Raw genomic sequence first — 20,798 nt, 5'->3', positions numbered from 1 at the left:
ACAGCAATGATATTCTCCTTTAAAAAAAAAAAAAAAAACACAACATGTAGTTCCGATTTGAATATTTAATTCAAGCAACATACTCCAGGGAAGGTGGTAGTCCTGGAAAGTGTATACCTTCTTATACGAAAAAACACGGCACAAAAATTGTGGAAACTTTCGAAAAAAAAACGCAGCTCGAATGAATTTCAGAAAACAGAACAGCGGTCGCTAAACGTAAAGACTCGAAAGTGGGCCGCAGGAGGTTTAAAGTCTTTGCCAGCACATAGAGAAAATAGAAACGGCGTTTTGGTATTTACTCTACGTAATCCTTCTCCAAAATCAAGGGAAGGATATGAATTCCATCTTTGTCCATAATTCGCACCGAAACTGCCGGTAGTCTGATGAAAAATCGCTTTTTGAGCTGAAAAAGAATAAACGTGAGAAAACTTTAGTAATGTTTCATTAATTGCACCGTAATATTGCATGAGCAATAGTATAGCAGAAATATTATTATCATTTTTTTTTGGAAAAAAATTCAATTACTTAAATTGCTAAAATAAATAAATTAACATATTCTTAAATAAAATAAATATGGTTTGATATATTCTTGAAGAAAAAATTTTTTTTTTTTTTTAAGATTCGAATGTATTATTAGTATGGTATGCTAAGTTTACTTGCATTTTTTTACATCATTTTGCAAACATTAAACTAAAAACAAAACACTGCCCCACACCTCCGCCATGCAGCGCTTTAATAGTTCGACAGCTTCATCCTTGGTTAAGTTTTCCCTGTGCCATCTGTCAAGCATGGACAATACAAAATAAGAGCCGTAGCCGTGTGCTGCGAAAGGCACCTCCATGCTAGATGCCAGGTAATCAAGGAAGTACAAGCTGCTTCCCTCTTCTTTGTCGTAGCCCCCAAGGAGCAGATGCACATGGTATGGCTGCAAAAAAGTTGTATGTTTCACGCTAAACAGCGGTAGTTTTATGTATGTAAAATAAATTGTTTAGATCAGTGCTTCACAACCAGTGGGTCGCGACCCTTTGGTGGGCCGTTGAAGCTATTTTTGGTGGGTCACGAAGCAATTCTAAATGTTAAAGTTTTCAATTAGATCAGGAAATTATTGCATTGTCATTACGTAACATTTATGCAACAATAACACAAATACGAAAATAATTAGATGTGTTGTTTCCCATTAACTATTTAAGTACGTACGCCAGTATTAAAGATACAGGTTTTATGTAACTTCATTCGTTTTGTCATATCTCATGTGGGTCGCACAATAAAACTTGCATTAAAAGTGGGTCTCGAACTAAAAAAAGGTTGGGAATCACTGGTTTAGATATTTCTATTACAATCAGCACAGAAATGATTGCCTTTGTACAGAATGTAAAAGGATGTTACAAGCTGTGCGTAAAAACTTGTATATTCATTATTCATAATTCATATTTTTTTAATTATGTAAGGCCACTTTATATATTGTGTCACATGCAAGTAAAATAACACTAATAAGTCAGGTGGTCGCTCACCGCTTTGCGAAGGGCTTCTGCAAGTGCCTTTCTTGTGAAGTTTGCCATTCCTCTGGTTGATATTTCATAACCATTACGCATTTTATAGAGTTGCAAGTTTTTCTGAATGTACTCCGAGAATTGACATGCATCTCCCGATTCTCCCAAAACTGACATGACTGTACCTTTTCCTAGTGTTACCATCTTATCTTGATCTACAAAACAGAGGAAATTAAATGTTGCTAGACCCTTACATAAGTGGTCTCCAACCTTTTTAATAAACGACCCCAATTTTAAGAAAATGAAAAGAGAATTTACATCGCGACCCATCTTTGTTTTCATATATAAATAAAAATAGGGTACTTAAACAATATTGGAATGAAGTAACATGAGTGATTATACATAGATTATGCATAATTCCAGAGAGCAGTGGCTATTTATTGAAAAAAATAGGGCTATTTATTGAAAAACTTTTATTATTGAAAGATGTCCCAGTAAAACAATATGTGAACATTTGATATTCGCTGGGCTAAATCAAAGGAACCTAATTTTTGTTAAATTCCACCTTAGCTGATTTAGCGGCTTTTACAAGCTCAAAAACAATTTTATGTTCAAGATGCACTCAGTTATGTTTAATAGTGTGACGTCATAAATAAAACGAAATAAATAATTGATACTAAAACATCAGGAATATGGTGAGTTTTGGCGACCTTAGAAAAATTTCAGGCGACCCCATTTGGGTTTGCGACCCACAGGTTGGAGACCATCACCAAAAAAGCCTTCAAAAATTTCAATCACCAAAGCCAAACCTTAAAATCTGATTGTTATGCTAGACTTTTTAATTTAAATTATACATTTTCAGTCAAAATAAAACACTAAATACTCCACCTCTCCAGTAAATAATTTATTTGAAGACTTTTAAATAAAGATAAATGTAACAGTAAAAAGAAAACAATGTAGAAGTAATAATTGTCTTTCAAATGATTTATCTGGTCAATAGAATTTTATGTAAGGTAACTGTAATTTGGAAAGTCGTATTTTTCGTTGGGATTACCTTGTTTAAACATAACAATGCTGTGGGAGGCGGCTGTATCTGCTGCAAGTAAGACAAAACCATCTCCTTTGAATCCGATGGAAAATTCCATTTTGAACAGGTATTTTAGGATTGTTCAATACAGTTTACAAATGCAAAGTGAAATATGTTCTACTTCTACCCAAAGTTGTAAATATATGTATATATTTTGTTAATATTAAGTAGACCGAGCGCTACGTACAAATTTAAAACTCCTAAATAAAACATACCTTACGCAAATATCTAGCAAGCACTACATCAACTATTCTTTCTTTCTCAAAACGGGTATCAAAACGCTGTATCACTGGGATCATTCAGGCGTTACCGGTATACGTATTTTCAACATTGTGACGGCTAGCCCCAATTAGCAAAATGGTACCCGAGGGGCAAAAATATACACTCTCGCCAATAAATTTTCATAAAATAATAAAAGCATATAATGTTTTGTTAATATATTACAGTACTGGTTTATTTCATTTCCTTTTATTAACCTTGAAATGTTTACCAAAGTAATGTTTTAGGGACTATTTACCAATTTTTTTTTTCAAGAAATACTTCAGTAACCAATGGATTTTTATTTATTTTAATTACATTACTCAGTTTAATGTGCTTTTATGTCCTACTTTAGTAGTTGTTTTTTGGCATCGGTCAAGAGTTGAAAAGTTTATTGCAAGAAAAAGATCAAAAGCAACAACAGTTTAAAAAAGCACTTCCTATGCTTGACGTTATATGCCATTCTGTCGCAGATTTAGCAACTTGTTCGCTGCGGGTTGTTGTGCTACGAATTACGATTAACTTGGTTCTTGTTGTATGAGTGTGACTACATAGAGTGACATGCGCTCGGCAGTTTTGTTAGCTTTCCAGCGGCACATATTTCGTCCTAATTCCTTACAAATCCAAAGCGCTGTTTCTACAGCACAAACGTGCCACTTTTCTTTACAATGCAATGAAGAAAGAAAAACACCTTTGCTTTTCTCGCGTCAAATTAGCTTGCTCCACAAAGATTGTTCAGGAATGCCGTTTAGAACGTTTTCTTCCATGTATGAATTGGGCAAGGACAAAAATAATACCTCTCTTCAACTATTACAAAGGTACGTTATAATATGAATATAAAGGAAATATTTTTTTAAAAATATGTTATTTAAAGTTTAAAAGTGGTACATTTAAATTTTAATAACTCTTTTAGATTATCTGGAAATACAAACGTTGTCCACACTACAACCAGACACCTGATTGATTATAGTGAGTATAGAAAATTAATAGATCATGATACAGACGTTGTTCTAAAAAGATTTCGGAGGTTGGGAAATGGACTTTGGATAAGAAAACAAGTAAATATACAACTTTCTTCTATTTTAGTTTTTTGAGTTAAGTAATTATTTTTTAAAAACATTGGCACTGGTCTAGAATTCTACCACAAAACACATTATTTGGGTTACGTGGGTCAAGTATTATTATTAAATAATGAATATAATAATACTTGACCCACCTCCACCCAAATGCTAAATCGCACCCTAACTCAAATATTGTGTGTTAATTTAATAATTGTGGTAGGATTCTAGACCAGCACCAAAACATTTTTTAAGATAGGTTGTTTAGAATATACAAATTTAGTTTCCTGAACAAACACTCTTGTTTCAGCCGACTTTGCTTTAGCTGCAAAAAATACAAAAATTACTTTTTTATGTTAAAAGCTATGAAGGAGTTAAACTAGTACTAACTGAAGAAACACACAAAAAAATCATAGTTGTAATGTTTGTTATTAAAAAAAAAACTCCATTGAACAGAAACAGTTTTGTATTAAGCCTTCCTTGTGCTTTATCTTGTAAAATATATTTCTTTCTTAAGTTATAAGTTCTAATAACTCAGACAAAATATGTCAGGGTCTATTTTTTTATTTGCCAATATTGCTAAAAATGCTTTTTGTAAGTATAAGTTTAAGCATTTTTTTAACTAGATAGTTTTTGTGTAGTTTTTGTAGATATTAAAATATTATGTTTTATTTATTTTTATTAAGTACTGTTTTAAATTAAAGGCTGGCGCAAAGTCTAAAATATGGTTGGACTTGTTCAAGAAAGGTGGACCTCAAAAGGTATATCGCAAACGACGGACCGTAATTTGCAACAGCAAACAATCAAAAGAACTTGACAGTAAAGTTCCACCAAAGTGGAAAAGACAAAAATGGTAATTTTTTTCGAAAATAAAAATAAATTTTAGTTGTTTACAAGTATTGGTAGCTTTATTTGGTATATATATTCACCTTGTAGCTCAAGATTCAAGTCATGGACAATAGATGCATTGTAGTAGATGGTGTTGTGATTATAATTAAGTATCTCTGTATGATTTATATTACCTTATATTTCCGGTGAAAAGCATGCTGGCTAATTTAAGCCTATATTTTGTTACCCAGGTCAAATTTACCAAATTGGGAGTCATTGGACTTTTTTTTGCTTCTTAGGATTTCCCAAACAAATGTTATTTCATATGCATGTAAAAAAGTTCTCTAATATATGTCTCTAGAATCAGTGCTATTGCTGAGCACTTAAAAAACTGGAAACTGCCGGTGTTTACTTGCCTTTTTTAAGGATATTTTTTACAGTAGAAATAACACAAAAATGTAAATCAAGGCAGACAATTCGGCCTTATGCAGTAATACAGGTTTAGCTTTATAAACTTTTCTTAAGTTTTAAAGCTTTTTTAAAACCAGGTTTTTTTTAATCGCTCGAAGTCTAATTTCAAAATAGTTTTTTACCTAACTCAACTAACAGGAGTAAAAACATACAGCAATTGCTGGGAACTTTACACCAAAATGGAAAGGGAGATTATCCACACACTTAAAAACCAGTAAAAATATCATTGTAAATATATTATTGGTAGTTTGTGATTGTTTAAATATATATTGGCGTTATTCTAATTAATTAGGCAACACAAATACACAATATATACAAACCACAATTGTCAGGTCATATTTGAAATATTTTATTAAAAGAACTCGATGTTCTCTAAACCGGTATTGCAATGGGGTGCAATTTACAGGACTTTGGCTGGGGACCCATGTTCATGTGAATAAAGCCTAAATGAACAAAATAATGCCTCAAATTTTAGGGAGAACATATTGGACAATCGGGGACAATCGGTCTGACATAGGATGGTTTGGTGTTAACATTTCAGAACTCTCTGGACAGCTCACGATATTTGCTTTTGTGGTCTACTCTCAATCGTTATATATTTTGGAGGTTTGTCGCCAGATTTTTTAGCTCTGTTTGTGTGCCGCAAGTGAAACAAGGTTGCACTGGACGGTGTTTTGCCACCCATAATTGGATCACTGTTTGATTTGGTTTAATACACTTTAATCACCAACTGAAGTAGTTTTATATCGTTAGATTTATTGAGATTGGTTTTGAAAAATATTTCTCCAAAATATAAGAGTATTTCATAGCAATACAAAGACATGGATTTTGGTTGGCACGGCAAAAGGTGGAGAAACACTAGACCAGGGGTGTCCAACAAGCGGCCACATTTGGCACGCGACCTAATACAAAATGGCACGCAGTCCCTCCCCTCAAAATACTAAAATTGTTATTTAGCCAATTGCCAAAAAAGCTTAATTTGTTATTCAGGCAAAATACTAAGTTTGTTATACAGCAAATTGCCATTGTTTGTTCACAATATAAAACAATCGCGGCAATCACGACAACCAACAATTACTTTTGATATAGTAACATTATACTGTGTGGAGGCTAGCATTCACATAATATTATATAGCTTGGTGTGAAGAAACAAGAAGTCAGCTCACCGAAAAACACTTTGATGTAGTGATGCGAATTTCTACTAGACAGTTTTTTTTTCAAGTTTAAATAAAAGTTTTTACTGGTAAAAAAGCGCTTTTATTATTAAAAAGAATTGGTTCGGTTACGAAAATTTGGCAAGGGAAGAAGATAAAAATTGGCACGCCGGTATGTTTGAGTTGGACACCCTGCACTAGACTAACATGTTATTCCAGGTCCAAAATATACATAAAAGTCCAGATGCAAATAAAATTTGTGATACAAAAGTACCATGCCTTTAAGGCTACTGTAAGTCAGGGGTTTCAAACTAAGTTAGGTGCGTCAAACGCATGCGGCCCTCAGGACCATTAAGTGCGTTCTACAAGACCTTTTTAAAACTTTTTTAATTTGACTTGAATCATTTTGCATGTTCTATGCATAACCTACTTGTTAATCCATTAATAAAACAGTAATCATGTTAACCGGGCTGGAAAATCATTTTGCGTTTGGAACATTAGAATTTAAGTAGGTGCCAATACTATTTGCATTTTTAGAAGACTGCTAAAACATCTGTATACAGGGTATATCCAGAAATTAAAAAAGAGGGGTGCGAATTCTAACCAAGGGGGTTTCTTTATTTTCTAAGGGTAATAAATAATTACGTCATAAACATTTAAAAAAATTTTTTTACTAATTTCGTTTAAAAAAAAAACTTTAATTACCCGAGAAGGTCAATATAGTTGTCAAGCCAAAGCAAAATCCCAGTCATTGGCAAATAAATCAGGGACCTGTCAACTGATTCGGTTACTAGCAGTAGTTTGCATAGTTAGCAACCAGAACCAAACAAATAGTAAGTAACCGTTTTCCAGGTACGTTTTATCAAGGTTACGTTATTTTAATCACGAGAATTACGCTCTAAACCAGGGGTCAGCAAACTTTTATTGTCGCGGCCCAAAGTACTTTTTTTTTCAAATATGTTTAAGGCCCATTGTATAAAACCATTACGAAAACAGTGTCACTGTCGGATTCAGGATAATTGTTTCTAAGGTGAAATATTGCATAAAACACTGCTATGCCATAATGTAAAACATTGTAAAAAACAAAGAACAAAGAAAAATTTTGCACTAACATATAGTTAAAGTTGGCAAAAAATATAGTCGGACAGGCTCTCGGGACCATATTTTGTCTGAACCACGCTGAGAAAATATAAAAATTCTTAGCTAAACGAACATTTAAAATAAAGTTCAATGAATGTACGGCTATCACGCGGCCCACAACTACATGATAACACTTAGCTATTCAAAAGTAACTCGCGGCCCACTAAAATGACTCTGCGGCCCACAGTTTGCCGACCACTGCTCTAAACCCTTGGTGGATCATTGTAAAATTATCGACATTTTGTGTTTAATATTATCTCTTGATTTCGCAGTATACACACACATATATATATATATATATATATATGTGAATCTCCGATGTTGCCTCGAAAATAAATGAACAAAAAAATACGAAGCAAATGTGTCATTTTTTAATTCTTGCTTTATTAATATGCAAGTTTATTGTCGGCAGGTACGTGGAAGACCCGTACAAGGGCTACACCGAGGAAACTTTGTTCCACTACCATCCGGCCACGCTCTCCGGCAATACCACGAACCGGTCGAGCCACCACCTAGCCTACGCCTGGTCGCGAGCAAAGCGCGGAAACGAGCTGCGAAAAAAGCGGTCGCGCGCTCACCAGAAAATCATCAAGACGCACCGACAAAAGGTCTTCTCCGTGTCGAAGCCGTCGATTTTCGTTTGACCGTTAGCTCTCTGTTTTGAAAGGTCTTTAAAACTCTTCATTGCGGCTCAAATATTCGGGCTGCTTCGATTGACTGTTCGGACATCTCGAACTGTTTTTTTGTACTTGCCTATCGTGGTAGGCTAGTGATTTTGTTATGACTTGCAAGAAAGAAATAAACAGTAGGTCTCTTTTTTAAATATATCAAAGTCCCTTAGTTTTCAAATTTTCATCCTAAGGCGAACATATGAAGTTCGTTTGAACCACAAAAAAACTTAAGATTCATCAAGAGCATAACACAAACTTACCGATTGTTTTAAAATAACAATGTTATTTAGAAAAACAATTTAGTAAAATCATTAGTTTGAATGACTTCTACAGTCCCCTTCGGTAAGTTCGAGCGTTTTAATAGCCGTTGCACTTCCGGGAATACTTGTGGAAAATGCCGCACTACGTTTCGCGTACCAATTGTCCTCAAAGATTGTTTTTAAAGCATCAATATTTTGATAATTAAAAATGAAGTGTATTTATGCAGCGCGTCTACGTTACAAAAGTCGCACTAAAACATAGATACGTACAACCGTCAACAAGTGAGGCTAATACACATTACAAAAGGGTGTTGAGCAATAAACTGCTTGCCTGATTGTCTGTTGATACTCAGTTGACCCAACCTAAATATAAAAGCTTTCGTCGTCTAAGTTCAAGTTAGACGTGCTCTTTCACAACTGCACCTATAGATACACTTCGTCATGTTTATTTACGAGTGTCCTTTGGGGAAATTCAGGGTAAATAGTAATGACTGATTTCACTACAGCTGTCTATACGTGTTGTTAACATCTACACCAAGCAAGACCTATAAGATCGAACTTACTTATGCATACTTATAAGCATATGAGAGTTCAGATTGGATTTGCTGATGTTTACCGCAGCAAAATAAGTTCTCTACACTAGTCTACAGTTTATAAAAAACAGAAACTTAGAACTTCGAGTAACAGGTGCCAAATATTCCAAAAGTAACTGTCAACAACTTCGCGTTAGCCGTTGGTTTTTAGGTACAATTTCAGAGTTTTTTCAGTTTAGTGTTATAAATTTTAGATGCAAACAATACCACAGGAAGTACCTGCATTTTACCAAACTCGATGAGTTCTGTACTTAAGACGTAAAATAAATGGGCCTGCATTAACTTGTGCTTAATAAGCAATTTTATTTTGCCTCGTGAATAGGCATATACGTTTGCGTGTAAATTCGAAAATTGATGTAGGCGCTAGACAAATCTCGAAGTATTTTTAAATGAAAAATGATTGTTGCTTGGTTGTTTTTTGGCCCAAAGTAGCTAGGAAATTTGTGACAAAGCAAGTTATTCTGGGCTCATCTCGGTAACCTGGACGACCATTTAGGTCTTGGAATGTCTGATCTTATATCATTTTTTTTTTCATCTGACACAAATTTATATTGCAATTTTATCCAAGATTTGCGACCCTCCATAGTGATTTCAACCTTTACAGGTTAATTTTCAAACACAATACATGAACATTACGTTTGCATAACGACGTTATTCGGAATCGGATTTCGGAAAATAGACTCGTGATCCACTTATGAAAAAAAGCGACAAACTGCCTCGAAATTTTACCGTGCACAGCCTATACCTTTTTGCAATCAAAAGTTGTGTTCTTGCAGTAGCCTAGTGTTGTCAAACAGTTTAGTGCGAATATTGCGGCTATTTTGAAGAGTGACTGGTCGTTTGTCATGTTATCGACTGAATCAGGCCTAGCGTACACATCTTAACAAGGAGAAAAAGAACTATAATTATTGTTCACATCCCTCTACCAGTTTCGCAAAAAAAAAAATTGTCGAACAGTAGACGAATTAGGCCTACCATTACACGAATAGTTTAATATCACGTACTTCGATTGTATCAGGAAACGCCTTGTCTGATGTATCCCGACGTACGCGGTCTAAGCCTAACTTAATGTTGTGTAGTTAAACACAGGGAGTCGAACCGTTTGACTTTTCCGGTTCAGGTTCGGTTCGGGTTCAAGGATTTTTTCGGAATCCGGTTCAGTTTCAGTTCGGAGTAATTTAAAAGTTCCGGTTCAGCTCCGGTTCGAACATCGTTATTTCAAAACCGGTTCATAAAGTTCCGGTTCAGATACAATATAATTTGCGCTAAATCTCAAAATGTGGGTCGATAAATGTAGAGAATAATGTTTAAATTGTAAGTCATTTAATCTAAGTTCCGTGACTTACTAAAAAAACAGAAACTCAATATTGAAATATCTAAAAAATAAAAAATGAACGAATTTTTTATTCAATATTCATATTTTTTTCACAAAATTTCGAACATCGCGTAACTTGACTCGGTAAAATAGAAGTTGTGACGGCATGCTGGAGCGAACCGCTTTTGTTTACAGGTTCGGGTTCGGTTAAGGTTCAGGTACTTTCAAATTATTCGGTTCAGTTCCGGTTCGGCTCCTTAAAATCTTATGAAAACCGGTTCAGGTTCGGTTACGGTTCGGAAAAAATTGACCCAAAACCGGTTCATAAAGTTCCGGTTCGGTTCCGGTTCGGCTCCCTGGTTAAACATAATGAAACAATCGATACCGTAACAATCGTAACATCTTTTTTAGAACGCCTAAAAGCAGAATTGGCATCAATAAGCGTCGTGTAGAACAGTTGGAATCCATATAAAAACACTTGCCCCCCCCCTGGAATTTCAAAATGTGATTATTAGTATTATTTGTAAGTGTAATTATGTATTACTTATGAAGGTTAAAAATAATATACACTATCCATTGCCCCCAGTGGGGGCGGGAGTTCTTACCACCCCTTTTTGTAAGTGATATTATCGTTTTTGGTTCGTTTTTGTCATGGTTTAGCAAACTGTTAATCTAATGCGAAACCAAAATCGAGCGCAAAACGCCGTCTTTCGTGACTTTCGTCTTTGGTTTGGTCGACCGTAAACGCTGGATAGTTTTTCTCTTTCGTTATTTGTTTAGGCCAGTGGTTCTTAACCTTTTTTCTTTCGTGGCCCATTTACCTTGCAAAAAAATTCTGTGGCCCAATAGAATTTTTATGAAAGAAAAAACTTTAAAATAGGTTTGGAACAAAACACAGCAGAACATATTTCAAAACAGATTATTTAATCAACAGTGCATTAGTGAGATACTTGCTGCTGAACAATAAATTTACATTCCTTTTTAATTCCTCCCAAACCATTATTCCTTTAAAATGAAATATAATGACACAAAGGAAACTATAAATCTAGCTTTTTAAATTGGTCTGCGGCCCACCTCAAATGTTCTTATGGCCCAACCCAGCAAACAAAATTACGTTTATTAAACGTTTTTTTTAAGACTTTTCTAACTACCAAAAACGTTCAAAGATGAGGTTGTGCGGACGTGATTTTGTGAACAACCAGCTACGACTTTAAAACGTAGATTAAAACGTTAGAAATACACGTTGTATAAACGTTCAGATGTAACATTTGAAAGGTAGGTTCGTTGAACGTTGGACTTCTATGACATGTTGCCTAAACGTTTAAAGATAAGGTTGTGCGGACGTGATTTTGTGAACAACCAGCTACGACTTTAAAACGTAGATTCAAACGTTATAAATTTAGGTTGTATAAACGTTGATTTCTTATGCTACCTAAACGTTTTGCTAAAAGGTTGTACGGACGTGATTTTGTGAACAACCAGCTACGACTTTAAAACGTAGATTCAAACGTTATAAATTTAGGTTGTATAAACGTTGATTTCTAATGCTACCTAAACGTTTTGCTAAAAGGTTGTACGGACGTGATTTTGTGAACAACCAGCTACGACTTTAAAACGTAGATTCAAACGTTATAAATTTAGGTTGTATAAACGTTGATTTCTTATGCTACCTAAACGTTTTGCTAAAAGGTTGTACGGACGTGATTTTGTGAACAACCAGTTACGACTTTAATACGTAGTTTCAAACGTAACGAATATAGGTTGTATAAACGTTTAGAAGTAACATTTGAAAAGAAGGTTCGTTGAACGTTGATTTCTTATGTTGCCTATTGGAAAAGCAAACGGGTGTCTGCTACTACAGTCCGTCATAAACTTTCCTTGGGTGAATCAAGAAGCCTCAAAATTGTCTCTAGTTAAGTTGCCGACGCTGTTAAAAAAGGTGACTACAAAACAAAATTTTGGATTTGTTCCAACTTCTTTTTATTTCAATCAACAAATGCACATTAATCATAAAATGAAATCTGCTTCACTTTCGAAGAAGGTCTGTATGAAAAAAACATAAATATAGTTAACAATCAAATGTTATTTGAATATAACTAAAGCAGCACCATTAATTTCACAGCACATTACAGCTAAACAAAACACATTATTTTGGGCATCCTATACAGCAGTGTTTCCCAAACTTTTTTTCTCGCGTACCATTTTGAGCTTTTGTACAGTGTCCATGTACCACCTAAGTAACATCCGACTAGAATATTTCAAACTATAACTATTTTAGCATGTAGATAAGAAAATTAGCATGTAGCTGTATTAAAGTTTAACAAACGTCATTCCAGATAGACATAAAAGCCATAAATTAAACAGCTGGTTAATGCATACGAGCGACAATACTATACTGCTGCTATCAGTTCATGCATACTAAACCAGCTAACAATTAGGGTTTTATTATCTTGAACAAGATAAGTGTTACGTCATGAACGTGTAAAACCTCAAATTAAAGGTAACCAAAACGCAACATTACAAATTACCCAATCTTAAAGTTTTCGCAAATTTATACGTATGCTGAAGTTAGTCGCGTACCACCTAAAAGCCTCTCGCGTACCACAGTTTGGGAACCACTGCTATACAGTATAGGCAGCACCGTTTGAAGTCACGTATTCAATATTCAACAAAACTATAGTTCAAGGTAATGCAAATTATACGCAGCGATTATACATACCCTAATCCGAAGAGGATGAGAGATATGTTTCCGTTTCAAACGAACTGTTGGATGACGAAGCAGACTTAGTTTTCTGCAAAATCAAGCAATAGTATATTTAAAACTGTATTACAACTAACAGTATCAAATTTGAAAAAATTAAATTTTAATAGTCGGACTTCAAAAATTAAAATTTTTAACCTTGTAACAGGATCCGCCAGGCTTGTATGGCGCATGCTTTAAAAATTCTTGCACTTCCTTTTCAATGGCCATTACAGTATTTGCCTTGTTCTGAGCATGACAGCCTCCTAAAACAACAAGGTTCTTTTTAATCACCAAAATTACCACACAAGCTTTAACTTTGTAGGTAAAAAGTATTAACAAAAACCTACTTAAAATAACTTTGCACAATGTATACTGACAGAGTGCTGTCTTCCCCTTTCTTCCCCTGTAGCTAAAATTTGACCAAAGTCCAGCTGTGCCAATAGATTTCATTATTCTTCGCACGGTGTCGCCTAATGTTCCTCCACCGATTCCTGTTAAAAACCTTACCTGCAAACATCAAAATAAAAACGTACTTTTACTATGGATCAATTTAAGTTGGTTTACACACACATATATGTGTGTAACTACTGTGATTTAGCCCTTATGAAAGATATCTTTGACCAACGATTACGGCTTACGTACTAGTACACCGAAAGTCATCGCAGACTAACGGAATCTGTCGATCAATGATGCAAGCAAAACAAGCTAGAAAAAAATTAGCCTGTCGTGAGGTTCGAACTCGCTCCCTTTTAAGCCTGTGAAGCTCAGTTGCTATTAGAGCGGTCCTGGTATGGCCGGAGGTCGTGAGTTTGAACCTCACTGCCGGCTAGTTGTTTCTCTAGCCTGCCTTGCTTGCATCATTGATCGACCAATTCTGTAATCTGCAAAAGCTTTCGGTGTAATTTATATAGTATCATAATTTTTAAACTGCTGATAACACCCTGTGCTCACCATGTTTTGACGAAGAGTTTTGTTTTCTTTTATACTTTCATCTAATTGATTCAATTGTGACATGCTATCCATCGGCTCTTCAAGTAAATCAAATTCTAGAGGTTGGTCTGTTTTGGGAATATTTACTAAAGCTCTTCTAACTTGCTTGTCCAGTTCTTTTTGCATTTCCAGAAGAAGATCAATTTTGACTGTAAAAGGAGAAAACAGTTACCCAACGTATATTTTTTTCTAGAATGACAACTTGAAAAGGGTTCATCCCATAAAAGAATATAAGTTTACAGAAATTTAAAAGGAGACCATTTCTTAAGTTGTTGGGTGGCATGGACGCGCTTAGTAATATTCTTCCCAATTTCTATGTTTTTGTCAAGGAAATAGTAACAGAATTACATTTTAAGGTGTGTATCTAAGCACTTACAGCTTAATATATAACTGCAAATTGCAACAATGGACTGAATCACTAGGGGGGAATTTGTGTTATTGCTGCATTCGCTATATATGAGCTAAAAAAATGAAAGTTCTTGTATAATTGATTTAAAGTGGATACTCAAAGAAATTTCGAGAAAAGAAAAAAGATAAAGCTTTGCACTTGTTTACGAATTATTAATTTGCAAGTCTAGGTCACTTGATGATTTGTGACGTCATATCTAGAGATATAATCAAGAGTTTAATTTCTGTTGTAAGAATTACATTAAAATATTAATGTAAACAATATTTTAGCAAACTTAATTTGTAAGGGGGAATTATATTTGAATATCGACTAAAATGGTGCACATGAGAAAAAGGTTTGTAACCACTGCACTAAGCTGTATAAAAAATTACATTTTCCTTAAAAGTGTTATACAACCGAAAAGCCATTGCAGACTCACCGAATCTGTCGATCAATGATGCAAGCAGAGCAGACTAGAAAAACAACTACCCTGCAGTGAGGTTCGAACTCACGACCTCCGGTCAAGCCGGGACCGTCGCTCGACCAACTGAGCTATGCAGGCTCAGAGGTGAGTCTGCAATGGCTTTTCGGTGTACTAATAATACGTAAGCCGTTATCGTTGGTCAAAAAGCAGCTTCAGAAGGGCTAGATCTCAGTTGTAAGCACACATATATGTGTGTACATATGTTTCAAGTGTTATACAAACAATAAATTTACCATTTAGTCTTTCCTCTCGAGTAGTTGCCTTTTGTTGTGACGCACAACTATCATCCATTTCTGATTTAAAATAACTCTAAATTAGCAATTTAACATTAGAAAATAACATGAAAAATTTTTAATCCAGAGTGCAAAAACATTCAACCTAATTTAAATATCAAGAAAACCAACATGGAAAAATTGATGCAGGAGTGAAAGGCCAAATTGGCACACAGTTTTTGGATATAGAAACACTTCTAGCAGACAGATCTGTTGTATTCGTGTTATTTCAATGCCATACCAATGCATAAATTTTGGATAAAAGGTACAGCGGTCTGAGATCTGGTTACAAATTGAATTATTACTCTGGGGTTTCCACATATTTTTATGAAATAAATTTACAAGTAGAGACTTAAAAAAAATAATGATCACTGACAATGTTATGAAAAAATAAAAGATAAGAGTGCAAATGCCGATGGTCAACACAATTAAAAATAGTTTTTTTTACTGTCAAAGTTATTCAAGTTAAATGGCTGCATAGGGGCATCGCTAAATGCCTATTTTAATTTGGTATCGGACAAGTACCACCAATACTACTATGATTTGGCATATAATATTGGTTCCAATCCTTCATTATCATACATCTTATTTTATAGTACCCAATTCTTAAAAAAGTCAACCTATCATGGTTAAAAAAAATTGTAAAAACTTAAATTTTATATTTCTACTGACCATTATTTTCATCTTTTGGTATTTCTTTTTGTTTGTCAAATTCCACTACAAAAAGTAAGCAAAAGATTATGGATTTATATAAATATAAACACACCTTAAAATTCTATAACACAATGTACATATTTTGTGTTTATCAAAACATTTTCAACCAAATTTGTTATTGCTAAAATATTTTATTCATGTTACAAGACAGGCAAAAACATAAAGCAAAACTATTAATACCTTCTCGAAGACTAATTGGACTTTGTACTCTTAAACGCCTGCTTGGGACTTCATCATCACTTTCTAAATTTGACGTCTCTACAGCCTTAGTGCACAATTTTTGAGCTTTTTCAAAGCTATCTGTGGAAAAAAGTAATATTATTGAAATCTGAGGTTACACAGCAATATGATAATGCTTGTACACCCTTTTCAAATAAATGGACTAGTTTCAAAAATTACAGAAAGGGTCTGAAATCCACACTTGAGAATCTATAGTTACCCACAGTTTTATAAACCACTAATCACAATGAAAAATATAATGGTAAAGACTCAAAACGAAATTATGCAAAAATTATTATTTGACAACATGTATAAAAACAGGTATTTAAAATAAACAAATGCTGAAATAATAACTTTCACACCACGGTCAGGCATTAATGATACATCAAACATACAAACTAATAATTTACCTGCAAACTTAAAAATTCGAACATTGAACAACTTCCAATTAGGGTCTGGTGTTTCCAATCGTTTTGCTTTTTGCCTAGGAGAGCTGTTTGGCCAGTAGGATTTAAACTAAAATGTTTGCATAATTTAAAATCCGCTAATATTAGCTAAAATAGATATTTAGGTGTAAAACTGTACTAAAAAGTATATAAATTATTCTACACAAATCTTATGGTGTCAAAATCATGCAACATCTCTGTCAACTACCAAAAAATTTACCTACATTTCACCTTTGAATGTGTATGTGATTTAACAGTTATCTAAGTAAAACTTAAAACAGAAAAAAACCTGCTCATTTCTTTGCACAATCCAAGTTGATGGCACAATGTCTACGCTTCCTTCTTCAATAAACTCTACAACCGAAAAGGGCAGCTCCATTTTCAAGTTAATTTTACCTGGTATTGATTAAAGGTTGCACATTAGTGTGAGTAAGATTAATTCAAGGTTTAATTATAATGTTATTGATTTATAGGTATACTAAAACACAAGCACTGATATTTAAGGAACGTACAGTTTTGTTATTAGGGCTTGAATGATTACACAAGTGATCCTCACAACTTACAGCAGACTAACATTAACAACATAACATAACAATAAAAATACAATTATAAATTTTAATATTATACGCAAGAAGTTAATTACTATAATATTGGCAGTTAACCTGTAGTGTATATTTAGGCATAGCATGCTTGAATATCTAATTGTAAAACATTATTTTATAAAGTTATTGAAAGTTTCATGACACATTGTGTAAATGGGTACACTATGCTCAGATCTGTAATGTAGCTTGATAACAAATTGCATAGCCAAAAAGGTAAAGTTGATCGCGATCTTATTGATTATTAAGACGTTTCGATACAAGCTTGTATCATCTTCAGTTAATGTGACTGAGAAGCAATTGACAAGGGTCAAAGAACACAGAGCCAATGAGAAATCAGAGGTCTACAGCCATCTTCTGCAACATTCCGATCATAAGGTTGATTTTTGCAAACCCAAAGTTCTCTGATGATGTCGATCTACTCAACCTTTTTGGCTTTGCAATTTATTATCATGCTACATTGTGTAAAGTTTGAGAACAATATGCTTTTGTCACAAAAATAGAATGGTTTATCTAAGCTTCGTCATGAAGTATGGCTAAAAAATATAGTTTTTTGTTGTTCTTAAAACAAATAGCTTTGCACTTTAAGACATCTGAAGGAAAATATTCAATAAGTGTTACAAAAATAACCACAGTAAGCACCTATCACAGAAGAGTCACACGGATAAGTGAAGATTGACTGCAAATTAGTATCCACCCTGCACTTATAATTTTGAACTTTATCAGAATTATTTATATCGATTATTTCAACACAACGGTTATTTGAACTAGTGATTATAATAAATGTATTGTCAGGATAAAACTGAGACAAACAGTTTAACTTGGAAACGTTAGGAATAGTAAAGATTTTTCTTCTTTCATTCGTTTTATGACTTGAATAAGTGGACTCTTTCCTGAACGAATCAACTTTTTTAGCTTCTGCATATAATTTTCAAATTTAAAAGCACTGCACATTTCCAAAGATTTAAAGTTCCTGGCTTCCACTGCCAAGTGGGTCAAACTATGTACATTGTATACATAGAATTCATCACCATAAATTGAAGAACATTTCGAAACAAAATTAACTAAAAGCTTGTGTGCAAAGTGACAACCATAATAACCAGAAAAACTTTTCGTACATTTAACCATACAGCGTGCTGGTGCATCACATACGACACTGTGCAAAACAACCCCAATATGACACTTATTAACAGTGATACCATTTGTAATGAGTAATTTTAAATCATCTATAGTTTCTAATAAAAAGTCCAGATTAGTAGGTTTAGAAGAACCATAGGCAATAGCAATTGGAAAAACGGTTGCTTTACCTATATTTACAATCGAACAAAGTATTGGCCAGAAACACTTGTTTTAAAAATAGGTAACCCATCTTTTAAAAATAGGTAACCCATCTATGTTTAAAGACAGTTCAACTACATTCAGGCAACTCGATTGTAAATCAACATGCTGCTTAAATCACTTCTGTTAATTGAAAATCCAGTCCAAAATAAAAGTATTCCATTCCAGACCTACGCACAACATTTATCTCTTTTGGTGTAGTCATCAGGGTCCGACAAGTCTGTGGCAGTTTTTCTAGGCCATGCTTGGACAACAGTTTTAAGAGAGAATCTACCGCATTTTGCTTTACTTGAAATTTATTAACCCAGTCAATCAAATCACATGTTACATTACAGTCATTATTCTATGCATCAGAAGATGCGGAAGTATCAGATAATTCCCTTGTTTTGTATTCTGGTGACCATAAAAATGACTGATTGTCTAATGCTTCAGTATTGGAATTCAGCAAGGTTGTAGCACATCTTGAAGTATTGAATTTAGAATCTAAACTTGTCGAATCAACTACCTTAGAAGTACAATGCCTTTTATTGGGAGATAAAACTATACTGAGTAAAGGACACTTTTTGAAAAATGGGTTGAATTTCGAGATATTTTTGCTCTCATCCAGTGACGCCTATAGGCAGTTCGATCCATGCTATTTTACAGAAATTATAAACAACAAAACTATGCAAAATTCCAAAAAAAAATATTAAAGATATTCATGGATGTTCATTGCTTAAGATTATTCTAAGCCGCTGTTCTAGAATCCTACCACAATTAATAGAGCAATGCACAATATTTGGACTAGGCCCTAGGTCAGTGGTTCTTAACCAAGGTTCGATCAAACCCTTGTGGTAAGTTTGGGCAATTTAACCTAAATGCGAGTTTATAATTTGATTCACTCAGTTTCAGCTGCTAGAAGGAAGAAACGAATACTGTGCAAAAATTAGGGGTTCTACGAACGCTTGCACAATAACATAGGTGTTCGACAAGTTACCAAAGGTTAAGAACCACTGCCCTAGGGTGTCAGTTAGGGTCGGTTTAAGGGTGGGTAAAGTATTATAATATTTTATAATAATACTTGACCCACCCTAACCTAAACACTAACCCGCATCCTAATTCAAATTTTGTGCGCTGTGTTAGGATACTAGAACAGCGCCTTGTTCGAATATTGATAACAGACACCTTTAAAAAAAAGTACAGGTGTCAGTCTGGGTGTAACTATACAATAAACTGCGTATTACAAAAAGACATATTAAATCGTTTTAAACTTGTTAAAAGGCTTTTAAATAAATAACGGATGTTGGTGTTTTACCAAACTTTACACAATAAGCTATTTACCCAGCTTAGAAAGCTAAATTTTGACCTAACATGTAAATTGCGACTTCTTTTGTGAAGTCAAAAAATGTTAGCAAAATAAATCCCGAAACAAAATGTGGTAGGATTCTGGACTAACGCTAATAAATCTAGTGAATAACGCAAACTGAATTAACCGTCCCTGATACCACTTAACCCCAAACGCAAAGTCCTACCCTAAGCTAAAACGCAAACAGAACTGTTTAAATTCAAGCCAACAAAAACATATTTTAAACCTTTTTTAACTTAATGCATTAATTAACATAAACAGTTACAAGAAGATTTATGTTTCAATTAATAAGATTATTTCGGATAAGTTATAAACCAACAACGTGAAAATCCTACTCACCATGCGACAGCCGCGCTGAAGAGAAAGGAATTCATCATCATCGTCCAGTTTTTTGCAATATTACAGCTAGAGGGCGCAACGTTACAAATATTTTTGTAAGGTTGAAAACCAAACAATTGTGGTTCATATTAATTGCCAATTCCATATTCCTTTCTAAATAAATTTTATTAAAGCAAAATTCTAATTTATAAAATTTCTTCAATTCAGATTTAATGTTTATGTTACTAAATCTAATATGTTTTGGCCTAACCTGTATTCAGGGTAAAACTAACTTATAAATCCATATACTGTATTTATTGTGTTATTTTTACCAGGAAAGTGAACTGAACGATATATACTACCTTTTGGAATCAACGTTTTTTTTAAACGTATTCTACAAACTTTGCCGTTGCTCAGTGTTACTTTTAGGTCCACACAGTTTATGTGTCACATAAGTATTTTTGCAATGTTTGTTTAACGTTACAACTTACCTTTTGGAACCAACGTTTTACAAACGTACTTTACAAACTTTTCGATAGAGTTGTTTTTAGGTTATTACAGCTAAGTATTCTTACCATGTAGGCTATGTTTAATGTTATACCTTACCTTGTCCAACG

At 34.0% G+C, this 20,798-nt stretch overlaps 3 protein-coding genes across 3 annotated transcripts; 1 reads left to right on the top strand and 2 right to left on the bottom strand.

Annotated features, from left to right (window-relative positions):
• Positions 1-56: 56 nt before the first annotated feature.
• LOC146145310 (proteasome subunit beta type-2-like) lies at positions 57-2,696 on the bottom strand. Its single transcript, XM_083389859.1, has 4 exons — positions 2,545-2,696; positions 1,512-1,705; positions 716-925; positions 57-403 (listed from the first exon to the last, which is right to left on the bottom strand). The coding sequence occupies exons 1-4, from the start codon at positions 2,633-2,635 to the stop codon at positions 296-298; spliced, it is 603 nt and encodes a 200-aa protein (XP_083245985.1). The 5' UTR covers positions 2,636-2,696; the 3' UTR covers positions 57-295.
• Positions 2,697-3,232: 536 nt separating this feature from the next.
• On the top strand, positions 3,233-8,725 carry LOC146145309 (uncharacterized). Its single transcript, XM_083390074.1, has 4 exons — positions 3,233-3,653; positions 3,749-3,893; positions 4,598-4,746; positions 7,899-8,725. Exons 1-4 carry the CDS (start codon positions 3,397-3,399, stop codon positions 8,128-8,130), a joined length of 783 nt encoding a protein of 260 aa, XP_083246200.1. The 5' UTR covers positions 3,233-3,396; the 3' UTR covers positions 8,131-8,725.
• A 3,568-nt stretch (positions 8,726-12,293) lies between these two features.
• On the bottom strand, positions 12,294-20,212 carry LOC146145308 (uncharacterized). The gene is made up of 9 exons (XM_083390528.1): positions 20,203-20,212; positions 16,871-16,977; positions 16,546-16,651; positions 16,097-16,216; positions 14,020-14,207; positions 13,416-13,575; positions 13,225-13,331; positions 13,045-13,117; positions 12,294-12,368 (listed from the first exon to the last, which is right to left on the bottom strand). Exons 2-8 carry the CDS (start codon positions 16,958-16,960, stop codon positions 13,046-13,048), a joined length of 843 nt encoding a protein of 280 aa, XP_083246654.1. The 5' UTR covers positions 16,961-16,977; positions 20,203-20,212; the 3' UTR covers positions 12,294-12,368; position 13,045.
• Between the last annotated feature and the right edge of the window lie 586 nt (positions 20,213-20,798).

The sequence above is a fragment of the Ascidiella aspersa genome, chromosome 5, assembly GCF_963924565.1.
Source record: "Ascidiella aspersa chromosome 5, kaAscAspe10.2, whole genome shotgun sequence".
Taxonomy (NCBI): Eukaryota; Metazoa; Chordata; class Ascidiacea; order Phlebobranchia; family Ascidiidae; genus Ascidiella; species Ascidiella aspersa.
This window is presented reverse-complemented; position numbering and strand designations above follow the sequence as displayed.

Bases quoted from the DNA above. Each gene is read 5' to 3' on its own strand.
- LOC146145308 (XM_083390528.1), bottom strand. From the start codon at position 16,960: ATGGAGCTGCCCTTTTCGGTTGTAGAGTTTATTGAAGAAGGAAGCGTA. The intron at 16,217-16,545 runs GTAAATTATTAG...TTTTTTCCACAG, and splicing joins TCGAATTTTTAAGTTTGCAG to ATAGCTTTGAAAAAGCTCAA. The intron at 13,118-13,224 runs GTTAAAAATTTT...TTGATTTTGCAG, and splicing joins CTGGCGGATCCTGTTACAAG to AAAACTAAGTCTGCTTCGTC.
- LOC146145309 (XM_083390074.1), top strand. From the start codon at position 3,397: ATGCGCTCGGCAGTTTTGTTAGCTTTCCAGCGGCACATATTTCGTCCT. The intron at 3,894-4,597 runs GTAAATATACAA...TTTAAATTAAAG, and splicing joins GACTTTGGATAAGAAAACAA to GCTGGCGCAAAGTCTAAAAT. The intron at 4,747-7,898 runs GTAATTTTTTTC...TATTGTCGGCAG, and splicing joins AAGTGGAAAAGACAAAAATG to GTACGTGGAAGACCCGTACA.
- LOC146145310 (XM_083389859.1), bottom strand. From the start codon at position 2,635: ATGGAATTTTCCATCGGATTCAAAGGAGATGGTTTTGTCTTACTTGCA. The intron at 1,706-2,544 runs GTAATCCCAACG...TCTGTTTTGTAG, and splicing joins CATTGTTATGTTTAAACAAG to ATCAAGATAAGATGGTAACA. The intron at 926-1,511 runs GTGAGCGACCAC...ACTTTTTTGCAG, and splicing joins CAGAAGCCCTTCGCAAAGCG to CCATACCATGTGCATCTGCT.